The following is an 18,014-nucleotide window of genomic DNA, read 5'->3' as shown; positions in this document are numbered from 1 at the left end:
AGGGTGGAGAGAATTTTAAAGAATGAAGATGGGGATAACATTGATCACTACAGAGAGTTTAAGTAGATGAAAAAGACTACTTTCTAAGGCATTCCAAACTGCCTGGGACATTAATGAAACAAGATTTTGTGCCGCTTTCAAAAAGAAGTCAGTGCGGACTTCCCAGGTGGAGCAGTGCTTAAGAATCTGCCTGCCAATGCAGGGGACATGGGTTCGATCCCTGGTCCGGGAAGATTCCACGTGCCACGGAGCAACTAAGCCTGTGCGCTACAACTACTGAAGCCCACGCGCGCACCTAGAGCCTGTGCTCCGCAACAAGAGAAGCCATGGCACTGAGAAGACCGCACATGGCAAGGAAGAGTAGCCCCTGCTCGCCACAACTAGAGAAAGCCCTCGCGCAGCAACGAAGACCCACTGCAGCCAAAAATAAAAAATAAATTTATTTAAAAAAAAGAAGTCAGTGAGAAATGAGCTGGTGACAAGAAGTAAAGAATTTTTTCTTTCTCAGAAGTTTAGCTGTGAAAGGTAGAGAGAGAAGATGGTATCTGAAGGAGCAGAAAAGACAGGATTGTCAGAAAGGAGAGGATTGTTTGCTGGGAGAGACTTGGACAGGCTCTGAAGCCTAGGGCAAGAGACAGGCTGAAGATAAAGCGGGAAGGGAAAGTAATGCAAAGAGGTCTTGGAAAAAGTCTGAGTGAGCAGTTTCCGGGGTACCATGGAGCAATTAGCCTTAAGCTGCAAAGCTGGATCCCTTTTCCTATAAAACAAAAGGGAAAGGGAGAGAGTAGAGGTGGGTGGAGGGAAATGGGCGGACGGTTAAATCTAGCAAGGGGGTGTGGGAAATTGAGAGTTCTTGACTGCTGGCCTCAGATATCTTCAGGAGGGCACAGGCGTGATCATGCTTCAGGAAAGCGGGGAAGATTTGGAGCAGCTCTTAAGGAAATGGACAAGAGAGTTGGCCAAGGCCATTAGATCGTTCTGGGGCTCGAAACGGCTTGAAGCCTGATTAATTGACGCTAGTTAAAAGAATTAGGGTACATCCACACAGCAAACTAACGGCTGCTTTTAAAAAGAGGAAGATGGAACTCATTCCCATTTGGAAAGATCTCTAAGGTGCAGTGATTTTTTTCAGCAAGTCAGAGAATAATATATTTCGATATACACAAATATGCATATAGTTCTCAGGGGCCTCAAAGAATACAGATTACCAATAGCGTGGTTTCCCAGGCAATGAACAGAGGAGTGGGACTTAGCCAGGAACAGTGAACTTTCACTCTTAAAAATTCTATGCATCTTGTACGTTTGGACTGTTCACCTTTCTTCTTACACAAGGAGTGTGCACTTGTGTATTCTATCATTTTGAACATTAATGCAAGTTAATGTTTTAATTCTCCAAGATCTGCGTAAGTACCTGCTCCTTGTAAAACATGAAAGCATCACAAACAGTATCTGAAGTGTGTGCCTTGACCACAGCCTCCAACCCCACCCATGCCCTTTCTCACAAGAAGCGCCACTGTTTGAAGTCGGGTGAATATCTCTGAAGCCCTTACAACACATTATTTGTAAAGAAAAATGTATTCATATTTTTAGTAAGCAACATCAAAATACATAGCTTTGTCAGTGACTTGGTTTCTTCAAAGAACATCTTGTCTCTGGCTGAAGAATCACCCCTGGCTGTGACAGGCCTTTCAGCATGACTCCAGCCCCCTTGCCAGGGGAGAGCAGCAAGGGTGTGTGTGGGGGCAAAGCATCAGTAACGGCGTCTAAAAGAAGATGCCGAGATCCATCTGGTTCAGGTCCAGGTGGGTTAATCAGAGAGATACCTGTGGGACATCGGTTCACATGTTTTTTTGAGTGTGGATCCGAGGTCGTTTTAAGACTTGGCACAGTTTCATCTAGTGTTTTCTTTCCTGGTGAATTGAGAGGTTTTGGATCCCGAGCAGTGGGTTTTGGTGGTGGGAGAGTGAGACGAGATTCTGTTTCGAGGAATTTAACAAAGCATTCTGAAAAAGAATTCTTCGGCATTGACTGTTGATTTGGTGTCACAGGTGTGTTGGGGACACTTTTTGATCCAAGCCGGCCAGTCATCCACATGGCACCACCGCCTTGCTCTTGCTTAAAAACCAGATCCATCTCTTCCTCTCGGATTCCCAGAGTGTTGCCAATTATGGAGAGCACTTCATGCCGAAGTTGTTTTGGTGTCTGAAAATACTCCACGAAGAGGTTCCTCATGAGGCTCTTGTCAATTTTTCCTTCTGCGTTACTCAGTACGTGCAGCAATTTCTTCTGTACATCATCCAGCATTTCCTGTTGGACCTCATTTTGTGTTTTCAAATCTTTAATTTTTTCTTCCTTCAGTTTCAAGGCAGCATTTGCTTCCTCCTGCTGTCCTTGTGCCGACATTAGTTTTCCCTTGAGATCATTTGCCTTTCCCATCCATTCTGCGACCACCGTCCTCAGGTTAACTAGTGCTTCTGCACACTGATTTTCTTTGTCTTGGGAAATAGAAAGCTGTCGCGAAATGTCCTCTCTCTGCTTCTCCACGACATTCAGTTGTTCCTTCAACGCCTCTATCTGCAAACGGGCTTGCTGATTTTTCATTGCATTGGAAGATAGTAGGAGCTTCTCCCCCAAGGTGGTGACTTTGGTTCTTAGTTTAGCCTCTCTGTCTTGTGCGGCCAAAGCTTCTTGGCTATGAAACTCAGATGATTCTATCCCCCGCTGATGTGATATCTCCAGCTCCTGCTTTAAGGGTAGTTCTTTGTTGTGTAAATGTGGAACCTCACTCTGGAGGGCACGGTTTTCCATGTGTTTCTGTTTCAGTGCCAACATGGCTTCATTTCTCTCCTGTTGACACATAACCTTTGCTTCTTGTATGGATGTGACTGCATTTAAAAGCTGATTTAATTCCCCTGTCTTGCCTAGTTCTGTGTGTTCCAAAAGATACTCAAAAGTAAGTGCCTTCTCCTTCATTGCAACACATTCTAATTCTTTCTCGGTCTGCAGCATAGAAATTCGTGTATTTGTCTCTTGCAGTGCTTGGTTTTCTCTTTCCTTTTCCCGATATGTTTCTACTATTTTTTCATTTTCCTCTTTTAGTGTACACATATCGAGTTCAAAGTTGACGACTCTCTCCTTCAGGTTTTTTACTGCCTGCCTCAAAAGTTCATTGTCACTCACTTCATTAGTCAAAGTTTCACTTAAAGAAAGTACTTCATCACTTTTTGCTTTGATTAAAAGCTCCTTTTCCTTAAGCAGGTTTTGCAAGTCATCTTGTTTCTCCCGTAGCTGCTTCATTTCTGGACCCATTTGCTCACATCGTTTTCTTTCTAGTTCCGAACTCTCTGCGATGGAATCAGATAATCTCTGATTATCTTCCTGGAGGGTTCTAATGGTTGCATCTTTTTCCTCCATGAGTTTTCTTAACTCTTCTATCTCTTCTTCGAGCAATGTAGACGATTCGCTCGGTACCTCAGGTTTCATTGCCTTCCGAGAGTCTGCTGATTCGGATGGAAGTGATTCATTGGAGGGGTGTGGTAAACTAAGGTCAGACATCCCCAACAGGATATCTTTGGTATTGCAAAGCTGCTCTAGGCTCAACTGAACTTCCTCTCTTTGTGCCTTCAAGTTTCTGAGTTTGATTTCATTCCCTTCATAAATTTTGATCAGGTCAGTACAGCTCATCTGTCGTTTAGAATGATCATCATCAGCTACAACCCGTGCCTGAAGTTGTTGAAGCACCTTCTGAAGATGGGTTGACCCACGCTGCATATTTTGTACTGTGGTCATCACCTGCACTTTCCACTCTTCCAGTATCTTCACTTGCTGTTCTAATCGATCACGTTGCTGTAGAAGCTCCTCAAACTGATCCATACAAACACCTCTCACCTCATCATCATTGCTGGACATTTGCAGTATTGTCAGTAAAGTCTGACACTTCTGAGTTAAAGCATCCATTTCCATGTATTTTTCTCGAGTGATGTGGGAGAAATTCTGAATTGTTTCTTTAAACATATCCGCACTGCTTTCAAATCTGGTGGAGAGTTCTGTATTTGCATCTTTGAGTTTCACGATGTCTGCTTCTTTGGCAACGATGGTATCCATCATTCTCAAGTTTCCCCAAGCCTTCGCATCTAAAGCAGCTAATATTTGTTCTCTTTCCAAAGCATACGCTGGCAATTGTTGTTGGCCCTGTCCATTATCTTGGTCACTGGAGGAAGCTGAAGATACTTTTATGTGAACAGACTGTATCTCCAAATCTTTTTGCTGGATAAGCTGAGTTAGTTTACTAGTCTCACCCTTGGACAGCTGAGCAACCTGTTCAGTTAAACAGGTATTCTTCTCAGTTAGACGTTTAGTCTCCAATTTGTGTTCTTTTATTTCTTGTACGGATCTTTCAGTTTCGGCTTTAGATAAGTCATGCTTTTCACTTCCATTTTCTGTATTAAGACTCTGAGTGTTTGTTACTTGGAATGTATCGGAATGCTCTGTTGGTGTGTGCTGGGATTTTCCGGGCAACTGGGTTTTGGTTTGCTCTATTGCATTTTGCAAAGTCTCGATTTCCTCCTCTTTGGCTGAATAGAGCGGATTGTGTTTAATAGTCATCTGCTCGTGTTGGTACCTGGGATTTTTCTGTGTCTGCTCTTGTAAAGATCGAAGTAGCTGCATTTCACTCTGGTTTTGATCGTCACGTATCTTTGGATGAGGTTTAATCTCCAGATTATCTTCAGTTGTGCTCTGTTGAGATCCCTCAGATTCTAGTTCTACAATACTGTCTAGAGTTTTAGGGTCCATCATAGGTGGGGTTTGACTGTGTTCTTCCCTCAGTCGTTCCAATTCTTCTTTCAGGTGACTATTTTCTTCTTTCATGGATGCAAGACTTGTGTCTTTGTCCTCTATGGTTTGCTGTAAAATTTCCATTTTTCTTAAGGCTTGAGCATACGGATCTAACTCCTCCTGAAGCTGTGAACTTCCTTGAAGGTTTTCAATAAAAATTTCTTTCTCTCTTATGAGTTGTTTCCGTTGCTGCTGCTCTTCTAAAGTAGATGACAAAATTTCCTTAGTTTCTTTGTGCTCAGCAATCATCGGCTCAATATTGTTTTTGAGTTCTGATATTTCATAGTCTTTCTCTTGACTGAGTTTAATTAAACACTCGCGCTCCAGCTGTAAGGCACAGCTGTCTGGGTTATCTGTATCTGACAGTTCTTTGAAAGCTTGCTCCTGCTTCCTTTTTTCCTCCAACAGGCTCTGTTCAGCCCAACACAATTCTGCCTCTAACTGTCCTTTTTCCATTTCTAAAGGAATTAAATTTTCTTTTTGCCCATGCAACTCTTCAGTACTATTCATTGTATCATCTTCAAGTTGACGGACTCTCTTGTTTTCATATTCTAGATCTTGTTTTAGTTTCCTGATGATGCTGTCTCCTTCAGTGGGTTGTTCTGATTGCTCCTCTTTCACCAAAACCACAGGCATTGTAGTTTTTTGTTTCTGCCTGTCTGACTCTTCTAACTCAGGGATGAGTATTTTCTTTTCAGTAGGACTCTCATCGAGTTTTCCTTCTTTGAGTTCCACATCACACCTTAAATGATGTACTTCTGAATCCGAATTCATGTCTCCTGTAGCTGTTCTTTTAAGGAGTTCATAGTCATTGCTCAATTTGACAAGTGATAGTTGAAGTTCTTCCTTTTCCTTATTTAACAATGAATTTTCTTTTTCTAAAACTTGGACTCGTTTTTGAAGCTTCAGGTTCTCTTCCATCAGATTTTTATCCCACTTTAAGCTATTCAAGCTCATTTCATTTTCAGCATCAGACAGTGGCTGTTGCTGTCCAGGCACTTCTTCCAGGGATGGACTCTGTGGAAGAACTGTTCCCTTTTCTGCCCCAGCATCACTCTGCCTCCTAATAGAAGGCTGCAACTCACCTTTTTCCGTGCTTGCATTCCTTTCCTTTACCTGGTCTTGTTCCCCAATTAAAGCATCCCTCTCCTTTTCTACAGAAGATAGTTTTCTTTCAAGGTCTTTTACTCTAATCTCAAGTCCTTGGAGTTTTTGGATTTTCTTGGTGGACTCTAGTTTTTCAGCTTCTAGGACTTGCATAGCTTCCTGCATGTCATGAATCCTTTCCTCGTAGTCCTTTGATTGCTTTTGATGCCTGTGACTTATTTCTGCCAGTTTCTGTTGGTGAATGTCCTGCAGTACCGTCACTTCAAGTTGATGGTCATCAATGTCCTTATTTCGATTCTCTTCAAGTTGCTTGATGGTATTTCTCAGTTTGTAGATTTCCTTTAGATCAACGCTATCTGCTCCTTGTGGTGTAGAATTCTGAGCAAAATGTCTCCAATAGCTGACATCAGCCTCAAGTCTTACGACGTGTTTTGACAATCTATTGATTTCTTGTTGTGACCAAATTAGGTCCGCCAAGTCCATATCATCATCCTGCAAGGCTAAAGCATGCTGACTGATATCATAACCCAGGGAAGAGCGTACACTCTTTGAGGGCACAAGGCCATCCTCAAGATTTACTTCCTGGATGACCGACTGCAGCTTTAGCAACTGATCCTGTAGCTCTATCTGTCTTGCTGTAAGAAGTTTGATTTCTCCATCTTTCTGCTGTAATTGATGCCTGTAACTAGTAGTTTGCTGCCTTAGTTGAAGTTCTGCAGCTTCACACTTCCCTTTCAGATCACTATAAAGAAATCTAAGTCTCTCAACCTCTGAGGTGAAGACCAGCTGAGAGTTTTCAACCTCCTCTGTTGTAGAGTCAGGTACTTCTTCTACTGCTTCAGCTCCCTCCCTCGGCACATCTTCTGGGACACCAGAAATATGGTGTCTGAAAGATGCCACTGTACCACCCACATGCCCCAGGAAATGGCCTAAGCTGCCGTCCAGGCCACCCAACCAGGAGAACATTGTAGCGGGTCATAGAACTGACCTGGTCCGCTCACCGAAAAGCGCCCAGCCCAGTCGGACAATTCCGCCCACTGTCGCTGCGCTGCTGCCAGCGCGAGGTTAAGAATCAAAGCACAATAAGAGGTTTCTAGACAACACGGGATTCCAAGGCTCCTGATTGGCCACACCCGCCTGGCAAGGCCCCTAACAAAGCACCTGCCTCCCCTCGGGCCTCTGCTGCTCCTCACGCCTTCGCAGCGCCAGGGTGGGCCCGTCTCCTCTGCTTCCGTGATTCTCCCAGTGCCCCCACCACCCCGGCCCCCCGGACGCGGCCGCCATCGCAGCCGCTCTGAAGGGTCCATCTCCGAGCGCCTGTTCGCAGAAAACACACCTTGCTTCTGACTTGTTTTTTGATATGGAATGATATTCAAGGTAGATTTTCATTAATAAAAGCAAAGCGGTACTAGAGTAATACTATTCAAATAGAAGTAAAATATATTTAATTGCCTTTGACTTTTTTGACTCAGCGGCATCACACAGCACACACTGTCCTGCAGCTTGTGAGTTTCCAGCAACCATCTTTTTTTTTCTTAAAAAAAAATCGAGGCAAGGGCTTCCCTGGCGGCGCAGTGGTTAAGACTCCACCTGCCAAGGCAGGGGACACGGGTTCAAGCCCTGTGCCGGGAAGATGCCACTTGCGCAGGAAAATGAAGCCCAGTGCCACAATGACTGAGCCTGCGCTCTAGAGCCCCCCGAGCCACAACTTCTGAGCTCACAGTGCCACAGCTACTGAAGCCTGCCCGCCTGGAGCCCGTGCTCAGCAAGAAGAGAAGCCACCGCAATGAGAAACTCTTGCCCTGCAACAAAGAGCAGCCCCGCTCACCGCAACTAGGGAAAGCCTGTGCACAGCAGTGGAGACCCAACATAACGAAGCCAAAATAAAGAAATACATAAATACATAAATACATACATAAATATCTTCAGAAGAAAATGGAGGCAAAATGTACACATGTTGACACGCATCCCTCTTGATCCGTGCATTTTGACAACTGTCTACAAATGAGGTGTCCTGCACTCAGACCTGCTGTCCACCAGGGGCTGGTTCGGAATGCCACCAGGCTCTTGCTTCCGGCCAAAGCCACACTTCCTTGATGCTGTGCAGCTTTCGCCTGACTATCATTGGAAAGTCAATTTCAAAATATTTACTTGGTGGAAGATCTTCATCCTGAGAAAAAACACACAGTAACCTTTATATAATTACTTATTACTCATACACTTACCCATCAGCTTCATGTACCAAGTCCTAGGGCCCAAAGAGCAATGGGGCACTTAAGGATTGAAAATGAGGGGAATGACAGTCAGAAACGTACTTTCCAAGGTGCTTGGTCTCAGCATAGAGAACGGATGGAAGGGAAAAGGAGATGACTGTAGTTGTCCGGGAGAGAAGTGATGGGGAGCCTGAATCGGGGAAATGGGCACTGGGATGTCAAGGGGTGGGCTGGAAGCAGGACCAAGAGTATTTCTCAAAAAAGCAGCTTGAGACTTATTAGAGAGGGTCAAGCAACCAGTGTGGCAGGGTTGTGACCAGCAGTTTGGGGATGAAATAGAGTAAAGTAGCAAATATCAGAAAAGCTTCGCGTGCAACGAGGGTAAGCATTATTTTGTGATACACTTTTGTTTTCTGCGATAGTGGAGAACAGTGCACTCTGGAGCCGGCGGGGGGCGGGGGGACAGGGTTCAAATCCCAGCTCCACCACGTGTCGGCTGTGAGGCCTTGGGAGAGTCCCTAAACTCCCTGGGCCAACGTTTCCTCACTGGAAAAGCAGAGAAAGTGCTAACACCTCACAGCCTTGTGAGGACTGTAGAGGAAATACGTGTGACACTCAGAAGAGGGCCTGCCCTTAGTAGGCATCACGTGGGTGCCCTTATTACTTACAGACGCAGGTATATAGATGCGGGTCCTGGCTAGGGATGTACAGTTTTTTCCTGTCATGGCTGCAGTTTAAAAAAGTGTGAAAGACACACAGACACACACAGCCCTGTTTCCCTCTTCCGCTTTTCCTAGCTTAGGCTTTTCCTAGCTTAGGCGTTTCCTAACTTAGTCGGTGGCTACACCCTCACCCAGTCACCTAGTGGTCATGCTAGAATTCTCTCCAGCTCCTCCTCCCTGTCCAATCACTCAGCCCCAAAAGTATGCGAATGTCAGATCACTAGGTAATACATACTATGAAACTAACATAATATTGTCAAATCATATGATGTCGCTTACATGTGGAATCTAAAAAAAAGGGTACCAATGACCTTATGTACAGAACAGAAACAGACCCACAGACACAGAAAACAAACTTACAGTCACCAAAGGGGGAAAGGGGGGGAGGGATAAATTAGGCGTTTGAGATGAACAGATACACACTACTACATGTAAAATAGATAACACCCCTAAGACTTAGCAAGAAACAAGGCACTCCACAACCTGGCCAAGCTGCCCAACAATTATGAGCACCAACTATGCAGACAGTAGCAAGAGATGGAGGACAGGTCACGAGGGGCAGAAGACCCCCCCCCCCCCCCCCACTGAGGACAGAGTGATGGGGTCAGAGATCATCAGGAAGCATTTCCTGGTAGGAAGGTGACCCTTAAGAGCAAGTAACAGCACTGGGAGATCCCACCACGTGGAAAACGGTCCTCAGTTAAAATTTCAGGGGTCTGGTCCGCGGAAGGAGGAAGAGAAAAAGAAAGAAACAAAGCAAGACAAAGGGACAAGACGGTTTCCTGACATCGCAGGAGATCTGGGATCACCCACCCTCAGCTCTTCACTCTTGGAACTGCAACACAATAACCTGCTGCCTGACTGCCAAGCAGGGCTACAGAAAAGCTATCTGAAGATTTTCGGAGGGTATGTCTAAAGATACACAGAAATAACCTGCGCTAAGAGATTCTACAACACTTTTCAAGAACTTTTACTCACAAAGTATGGACTGTTAAGAACAGCCTAAAATTCCGGAAGACCACGAGGACAATCAAAAGCAAATAAATGAAGGATAGCATAGCGTCCTACATCTCCTATAGGACTTCTTGCTTTTTAAAGAGCTTGCCCAGGCACTCACGCACTTGACCCTCATAAGAATTCTCAGTAAGGGGTCACTGTGGAAGGAAAGCTTCCAAAAGGCACACCTGGAACTTTTAAGAAACAGACACCCTCTTGCTCAGCTTTCAGAAAGGGGCAGAATGGCTCTGGCAAACGATGCTTCAACTTTTTATTCTGCGATTCTCTGTGGCCCTTCTAACCCTCCACTCCCCAGTAGCTTGCGTGGCACAGGAGGCAGGGACAGCCAGCAAGGGGCCGTCAGGAGCAGCCACGAGGAAGCGTAGCCCTCGGACTACAAGATCCAATGTGGTCCACAGCTTCACAGGCAGCCAAAATTGAGACCACTTCCCCTCCACACCTGATCCTTTGGTTGTGCAGAAACAGAATTCAAGAGACACCAAGAACCAAGGCTCCTTCAAGGGTTGCACTCACCCTTTGTTCTTTGCTTGTGGCAATACTTGGCCCTGTTCTTGCCTGCTGCCTGAAGATGGGAGTCTTCAACCATCCAAACAGTCTTGGGCCCCTGAGATTATACAGAATGAGCTCCCACGGCAGTGGCCCCAGAAAGCCTGTGACTTGCAGTTAAGCCTCTGCTAGTGCAGCCATCCCAAGCGGAAAGAACACAAGACAATAAGATCGAAGACCTTTCCCTGCCTTTTATACAGGCACATATAGCTCTAAAACAGGGATTAGCAAACTTTCCGGAAAGAGCCACAAAGCATTGTAGCCTTTGCAGGCCATCCACTCTCTGTCCTAACTACTCAGCTCTGCGGTCAGAGTCATAGAGAAGATGTAAATAAATGGACGCAGCTGTGTTCCAATAAAACTTTATTTATAAAAATAAGCAGCAGGCCAGATTTGGCTTGTGCAACCTCTGCTCAAAAAGAGCAAACAAGCATATTTCTTTTTAAAGAAAAACATTAGATTTTTAAAAAACCCTTCAGATCAATAGAATTATCAAATAAAACAAAACATTTCCACAAACGACTCTGAGGCCCTGTGGTATACCCCGTCCTCACCTCTGGCAGATAACCATTTTCTTGCAAGGTGCACATAAACCTTGAGGTATTTTGCTCAGAAATTAAAATCTCAGATTTATTAATTATTAATCCACCTTCAAGATGGGGAAAAAAAAAACAAACCACATGCCCAAATCAAAAGGGTGTCAAGACAAAAGAGAGAATTCTCCAGCGGCCCCTGTTAATGCCAGCAGTCCACACACTCTTACGTTGTATTCTCTTCCAGTTGCTTCCACCACGCCAGGGTCACAGCGTTACAGAGGCACAACCGACCCAGAGAACAACCTCTGGGCTGTGTGCAGAGGAAAGAGGAAGGAATCGGGAGTTTGATGAGCTGGAAGCCAGTGTTGGTTCCACGTCCTAATGCCACTGGCTGTCCAATTTGGGGGAAGATGCAAACTTCTAAAGCCCTACTTCCCTCATGTGTGTAAGCTCCCCCACCCAACAGAGCTCTCGTGTGAATTCATGAGGTCATACATGTAAAAGCAAAATGTTAGTTATCTTCATAAATGTTAGTTATCTCATCCAGAAGGAAGAATGCAGAGGCAAACGATTAAAATACTAGGGCCACGTTGATGCCACTGGTTCTCGAGTAAGAGAAAGGTTGGAAGCTCTGATGACCGAAGACCTTCTTATCAGGTGAGCTAATTAGGGACAAAACAGATAATGCAGGTCGAGTTATGCCCGCACACTCTAATTTATCTTGGTCTACATCTGCAAGAAATCTGGAGAAATGCATGTACCCATTACTGCCACGTGACCCACCTGATAGAAGAACCGAGAAAAATCTGTACAAAATGCAATCAGTGAGATATGTGTAGGGAAAAGGTTTGACGAGAAAATTCCAGGCCAGGAATCAAAGACCAGAATTTTAGTCCTTGTTCTTTCACTAACTAGACCCAAGTTTTCTGTCCTGTGAGTGAGTATAATTATACCTGCCCTTGAACCCGAACAGAATAGTTGAGGAATCCAATCAGATAATCACTACAAAGGGACTTTGGATCATATTATCATGACCCACCCTTGCAAATCTCCAAATGTTCCCTAAGACACTGTTAGGCCAACAATTAAATCCTAAGTTATTGACAAAATTACAAACGCACGTGGTTTTTTTCTCGCAGCAGCTCCACTGGTAGAATTCCTTCTCCTGATATATTTCCACACGTGCAGAGGGAAATGTACCCTAGGATTTTTATGATCACCTTGTTTGCAGGAGCAAAAGGTGAGAAACAACCCGCACTGTCTTCACTGGGGCCCTGGTGCGGTCAAGGACGGGGCTGAGGGGCGCTGTGGGGGGTGGGGGGCTGCAAACCGGGGTGGGAGACAGGCTGCCACTGCGCCCCCCAGGTTAATTTTCTTTTTAAGCTTTTGAACCAGGTGAACATCTTCAACACATTAAATGTAAACAACTGGAGAGAGAAGACGGGACGTTTTAATTTACCTTTAACCTCCAGAAGGTGGTATCCATCCCAGCCCCAAGGGTCAGAATTTGACAGTTACATTCTGTCTTCCGTAGAAATGCCTTTAGAAGCTGCCTGACGCCATGGACTCGAGCAAAATATCCTAAGAGCCAGACAGAAGCAAGCAATCACTCGGGGACGACAGAAATAATCCCTGCAAAGCCCACAGGGCTAGGCAGAGCCAGACAACACGCTGTCCTTCTTCAGGGTCAGCGTGTATCTTTAGACCTTATGGGAGAAATAATGACTTTCAAATTCTCTATTTGTTTCTTTTTATAAAGCTGGATGAACCAAAATAAGTACAAGCTACTTAAAAGGTGGAATTAGCAATCTTAATAAAAATAAAATATCCTATACTCTTACTTAGCAAAGACAAGTGTTTCATACCAAAAACATCCGATCTAAATGTTCCTCTTGGAAATGTGCTTTTGCATGGCTCTAGGGAAAGCTCATTAGTACTCTGGTAAAAGTCAAAATTGCAAGAGCGTGTGGGAAATACTATTTTTTGGTCAGGAAACTGGGCAGATGAATGTCAAAGCAAAGAAAGCCATGCTGCTTCTCTCGCTCCTCTCACCCCCATCCTGCCTGGGTCAGAGCCTCGGTGTTCACAAAATGGCATCACAGATGGGGGTGGGGGGGACACCAGCAAGTGGTGGCCTAATGAATGGACTTGTCAAGCTCTGGCGTGGGGAGCTGGGACAAAGGGGATGGGAAGCCCAGAAGGGAGACAGGGAGACAGCATCTGTCTGTTCCAAAGGCCCGAGACGCAAGGTGTGACTGTTTCAAGAACAAAATTTGAGAGCAGCATTTCGAAACTTTTATTGCCATTTGACAGAGACATTTTATGCCTGGTGAATGTGCTAATAAGTAATGTGGGGAAATTCCCTGGCGGTCCAGGGGTTAGGACTCCGCACTTCCACTGCAAGAGTGCATGGGTACCACTGCTGGTTGGGGACCTGAGGTCCTGCATGCCGCCCAGTGCCGCCAAGAAAATGAATTGAATTCATTAATTTATTAATAAAATAAAATAGTCCATTTCATAATCCCTCCATGATTAATAAATACATAATTTGGGCTTGTGTCTGCATTTTCTTTTTCTAGTAAATCACCTTTATTGCATATTACAGAATATCACCCACAACGGCTTCGCTTTGGGGAGAGAATATGTCCTCACTGTAGACGTGTGGGAAGCGGCTGTCCTACTGGGCTGCAGGCCCCCAATCTAGAAATGCAAACCCGAGACAGGAAGAGGAAGGGGCTGACCTGCCACCCGGGGCCCCGAGCCACTTGCCATGGTGGGTCCCTGCCTTGGGAACATTCGTTGGGAAATCTGTCTCAAGAGTGGGGGAGGGAGGCTCTAGGAAAGCCTCTCAGCCAGGCCTTGCCCAATCTAATCGATGCCTGGATTCACCCTCCGCTCAAACTAACCACCATGTCCTTCCTCTCAGGAACCACCATTTACAAATTTCTTTGCACTTCTTACAGAACCTGCCTAGAGGACCCATCTTTAGGGCCAAGATTCCCTGCACACACAAGAATTACGGTCACTGGTCAATTTCTCAATCTGGCTAAAACAAAGTCACACTCCTGTCTCAAATCCTTCAATTTCCTTGATGGAAATTACTTGCAGAACCTAACAGCGTTACTAAGACTTTAATAGGGCCACAGCAAGAACAAAAACAATCCCTTCTGTAAACAGGCAGCTTGCAGTAAAAGCTATATACATGGCTTTTAAACATAGAAACATGATTTTCAACCTCACCTCAAAAGAAGGGGAATAAAATACAATTACTGTAAAAACCATTTCTCATGTATCCGATGAACAAAGATGAAAAGTTTCACAATACACTGTGCTGCTGAGGAAGTGGGGAAACGAGCACTTTCACACACCGTTGGAGAGAGTACACCCTTTTAAATGCTCTTTGAAAGAATGAATGCCTAAAACCTCAGGCCTCTCAGCTGATGAGATGTGGGGAAGGGAGATGGTCACTTGCCTCTGTTAATTTCGGGGGCCTTCCTCTCTTTAGACAGTCTCACCAAATGCTGGATGTAAGGGTCCTGCCAGTAGCCAATGCTTACTGCAAACCTGAAAGAGATGAAAAAGGAAGCAGGTGAGTAGAGAGCAGGTTCAGGCCAGGGTCCATGGCCAAGTTCCCAGGAACCAGGTCGAGGATCCACAGGAAATTTATCCACCTCAAAAGGCCAAATCCAGCAACTAGAGATTACCATACTAAGTGAAGTCAGTCAGAAAGAGAAAGACAAATACCACGTGATGTCACTTATATATGGAATCTAAAATATGACACAAATGAACTAGATATGAAACAGAAACAGGCTCATGGACATAGAGCACAGACTGGTGGTTGCCAAGGGGGGCGGGGGTTGGGAGAGGGATGGAGTGGGAGGTTGGGGTTAGCAGAGGTAAACTTTTACATATAGGATGGATAAACAACAAGGTCCTGCTGTACAGCACAGAGAACTATGTTCAATATCCTATGATAAGCCATAATGGAAAAGAATAGTTTTTGAATAAAGTATATAGATAACTGAATCACTTTACTGTACAGCAGTAATTAACACATTATAAATCAAATATACTTCAATTTAAAAAAAGGCTAAATCATACCTATTACTCCAGCACAAGTTTTTGTTTTGTTTTGTTTTTTGTTTTTCAGGGGGTGGTTTTTGATTTTTTTTGGCTACGTTGGGTCCTCACTGCTGAGTGCAGGCTTTCTCTAGTTGTGGCGAGCAGGGGCTCCTCATTGCGGTGGCTTCTCATGTTGCAGGGCACAGGCTCTATGTGCGTGGGCTTCACTAGTTGTGGCACATGGGTTCAGTAGCTGTGGCACACGGGCTTACTTGCTCCATGGCATGTGGGATCTTCCCAGGCCAGGGACTGAATCCATGTCCCCTGCACTGGCAGGCAGGTTCTTAACCACCGCATCACCAGGGAAGTCCCTCCAGCACAAGTTTAAACAGACTCATCCATCCACCTTTACATTCAAAGACACTGCCCATCATATTTCCCACCACAGTCATGTCCTACCTCTCTCTTCCCTCATATCACTAATTCCTTTCCCAGGACCCTAAAGAGCAAATAACCTCACCTCATACGTCATACAGAAGACCTGCAACCAATTAGTCCTTCAGCAAACTCACTGGCCAGAGCTAGTCACATAACTCTGCTCAACCAAAAGTGCTGTGTCCAGGGGAAGACAGACCCAGAAATATTTGGCAAACATCACTAACAACTAGTAAAGTATTTCTCCTGACTCTGTATTAAATAACAGTGCTTTCATGTCCCTTAAGGAGGTCACAGCTACGACCTGGAAGATGCTAGAGTAGCCCAAACTCTCTCTACCCCAGTCTACACTACAAGCAGTTAAAGTTGTAGTGTTCCAACCTGGGAGCTGAAGCCCTGATTACCACTGGAAGCCCCCTGGCAACCAGGAGTGCAACCAGCCTTAGGACAAATGAGAAGTCAGGGAAGGAAACCGATCCCTAAGGCCACGCCACAGCCCCGTGGGCCTGGAGCCTTCTCTCCCTGGAAATATTTAGTGAGATAATAAACGTCTTTATCATTTGAGGTAAATTGAGTCAGGCTTCTGTTACTTGCAGTCTTAAGCATCCCAAGTGATATCCTGAATAATACATCCACCATGTAAGAGTCAGAACTGCTTTGTGAAGCTTCTGTTTCAAGTGTGTGCTGGGGGCATAAGTGCTGGGAAAAATGCATTCTCACTGTGGGTGGCAGTTTGAGGAAGACTGATTTCAAAGGCATCCTCTGGCGCCATCTCGTGGTAAAAGCCGTAGCTGCAGTTGAAGCCAGAAGAGTAGACCAGTGATGAGAACACACATCAAACAATTCAAAGGTTGGAAGGGCCCTTAGTCAGCCTCAGCATCCAGGGCAAGAAGAATACGTTCCACAATATGGAGCCACGGTGGACTGCTCCCCACAGAGACGGCGCTCACCCCACTGCGAAGAGACTCGAACTGCTCAAAAGCGGATCCATTTCCCTGCCTCTACATGTTCCTTGTTGGATTTATTAGTGCCCTCCTGGATAACGAGCAGCACTGTCTATTCCCCCCAGCTCTGCATTGTCAGTCAATTTAATACTATTGATTCAGTCCAGCAATATTTATTGAGTGTCTGCGAAGTGCCAGGCCTTGGGTTACAGTGGTGAACAAAACAGAGAAGGGATAGAGACCAAGACAGAGATTATGACAAACGAGGGACAAAATGGTATGGCGGCTGGAGGACCTACTAGAGAGGCAAAAGGGAAGGCCTCTCTTAAAGAGCATGGCTCGGCTTCCCTGACGGCGCAGTGGTTAACAATCCGCCTGCCAATGCAGTGGTCACGGTTCAAGCTCTGGTCCAGGAAGATCCCACATGCTGCGGAGCAACTAAGCCCGTGTGCCACCATTACTGAGCCCGTGCTCTAGAGCCCGCGCGCCACAACTAATGAGCCCATGCGCTGCAACTACTGAAGCCCGCACGCCTAGAGCCCCCGTGCTCTGCAACAGGAAAAGCCACTGGACTGAGAAGCACACGCACCGCAACGAAGAGCAGCCCCTGCTTGCTGCGAGTAGAGAAAGCCTGCGTGCAGCAAAGAAGACCCAACACAGCCAATACATAAAATAAAAATAAATAAAAATTTTTAAAAGCTTTAAAAAAAATAAAAAAATAAAAAGCATGGCTGAGCTGAATGCTAGAGAATTAAGGAAAGGCAGCTGTGCAAAAGGCATTCCAGGCAGGAGGAACAGCAGATAGAGACGCGCAGGAGTGGGAGTGGACGTGGAGGGTTCCAGTAGCAGGAAGTAGGGAGAGGGGCTGCAGAAGAGTCAGAAAACAGGAGAAATGGGAGAAGAGGTTGGGGAGAAAAGCAGACTCAGGTCACACAGGGCCTGGCAGGAGCCAGGGATGGATCTGCACAGCACACTGGGTGCAGCCAGTGATGTGCGGCAGTACAAAAAGGTGGGGAGGTGCTCGGATATAACACAAGGACCCCTGGTCACCTGGGGAGACACAGGGACATAACACAAGGACCTTCATCACTTGGGGAGATGCCTGGACATAACACAAGTACCACCATCACTTGGGGAAACACAGGGACATAACACAAGGACCCCGATCACTAGTTCCCATGACTCCTACTTCCTCATGTTTCCAACATGTGGCTCTTTGCAGTCCTCAAATCTAGAAGACTGCCAGTGGTTTCCATGCTTCCAGGGAAATAGGATCTCCCTGCTTTGCTTGTGAGAGTGGCCAAGATGAAAAGATGCACAACACCCAGCTGAGACGAGGAAAGAAGAGGGTGCTGCTGGGCACTGCTCCTGTAGCTCTGAAGGGAGGCAGGCACCAAGATTCAGGATTTACAGGTCGCCAACTGGAGAGCAGCTAAGCATCCACACAGTGAATACAAACCAGTCACCCGACACACGACCTAGGAGAACTGGGCATGGCAAGAGGGTCCCGACACATAGGCTATATTTCCTTATATCTAAGACACCATCCATTGTGAGACTGAAAAGAGAAATTAAAACCACTGCCAATTAATT

At 45.6% G+C, this 18,014-nt stretch overlaps 1 protein-coding gene across 1 annotated transcript; it reads right to left on the bottom strand.

Annotated features, from left to right (window-relative positions):
- Nucleotides 1–1,617: 1,617 nt before the first annotated feature.
- On the bottom strand, nt 1,618–12,560 carry LOC130861023 (thyroid receptor-interacting protein 11-like). The gene is made up of 2 exons (XM_057749527.1): nt 12,437–12,560; nt 1,618–8,113 (listed from the first exon to the last, which is right to left on the bottom strand). The coding sequence occupies exon 2, from the start codon at nt 6,907–6,909 to the stop codon at nt 1,618–1,620; it is 5,292 nt and encodes a 1,763-aa protein (XP_057605510.1). The 5' UTR covers nt 6,910–8,113; nt 12,437–12,560.
- Nucleotides 12,561–18,014: the final 5,454 nt, after the last annotated feature.

This window comes from Hippopotamus amphibius, chromosome 9 (assembly GCF_030028045.1).
Source record: "Hippopotamus amphibius kiboko isolate mHipAmp2 chromosome 9, mHipAmp2.hap2, whole genome shotgun sequence".
Classification (NCBI taxonomy): Eukaryota; Metazoa; Chordata; class Mammalia; order Artiodactyla; family Hippopotamidae; genus Hippopotamus; species Hippopotamus amphibius.
The sequence above is the reverse complement of the archived record's forward strand: the minus strand, read 5'-3'. Positions and strand labels throughout refer to the sequence as shown.

What these genes read in the sequence shown, in the direction of transcription:
- LOC130861023 (XM_057749527.1), bottom strand. Translation starts at nt 6,909, where the DNA reads ATGTTCTCCTGGTTGGGTGGCCTGGACGGCAGCTTAGGCCATTTCCTG.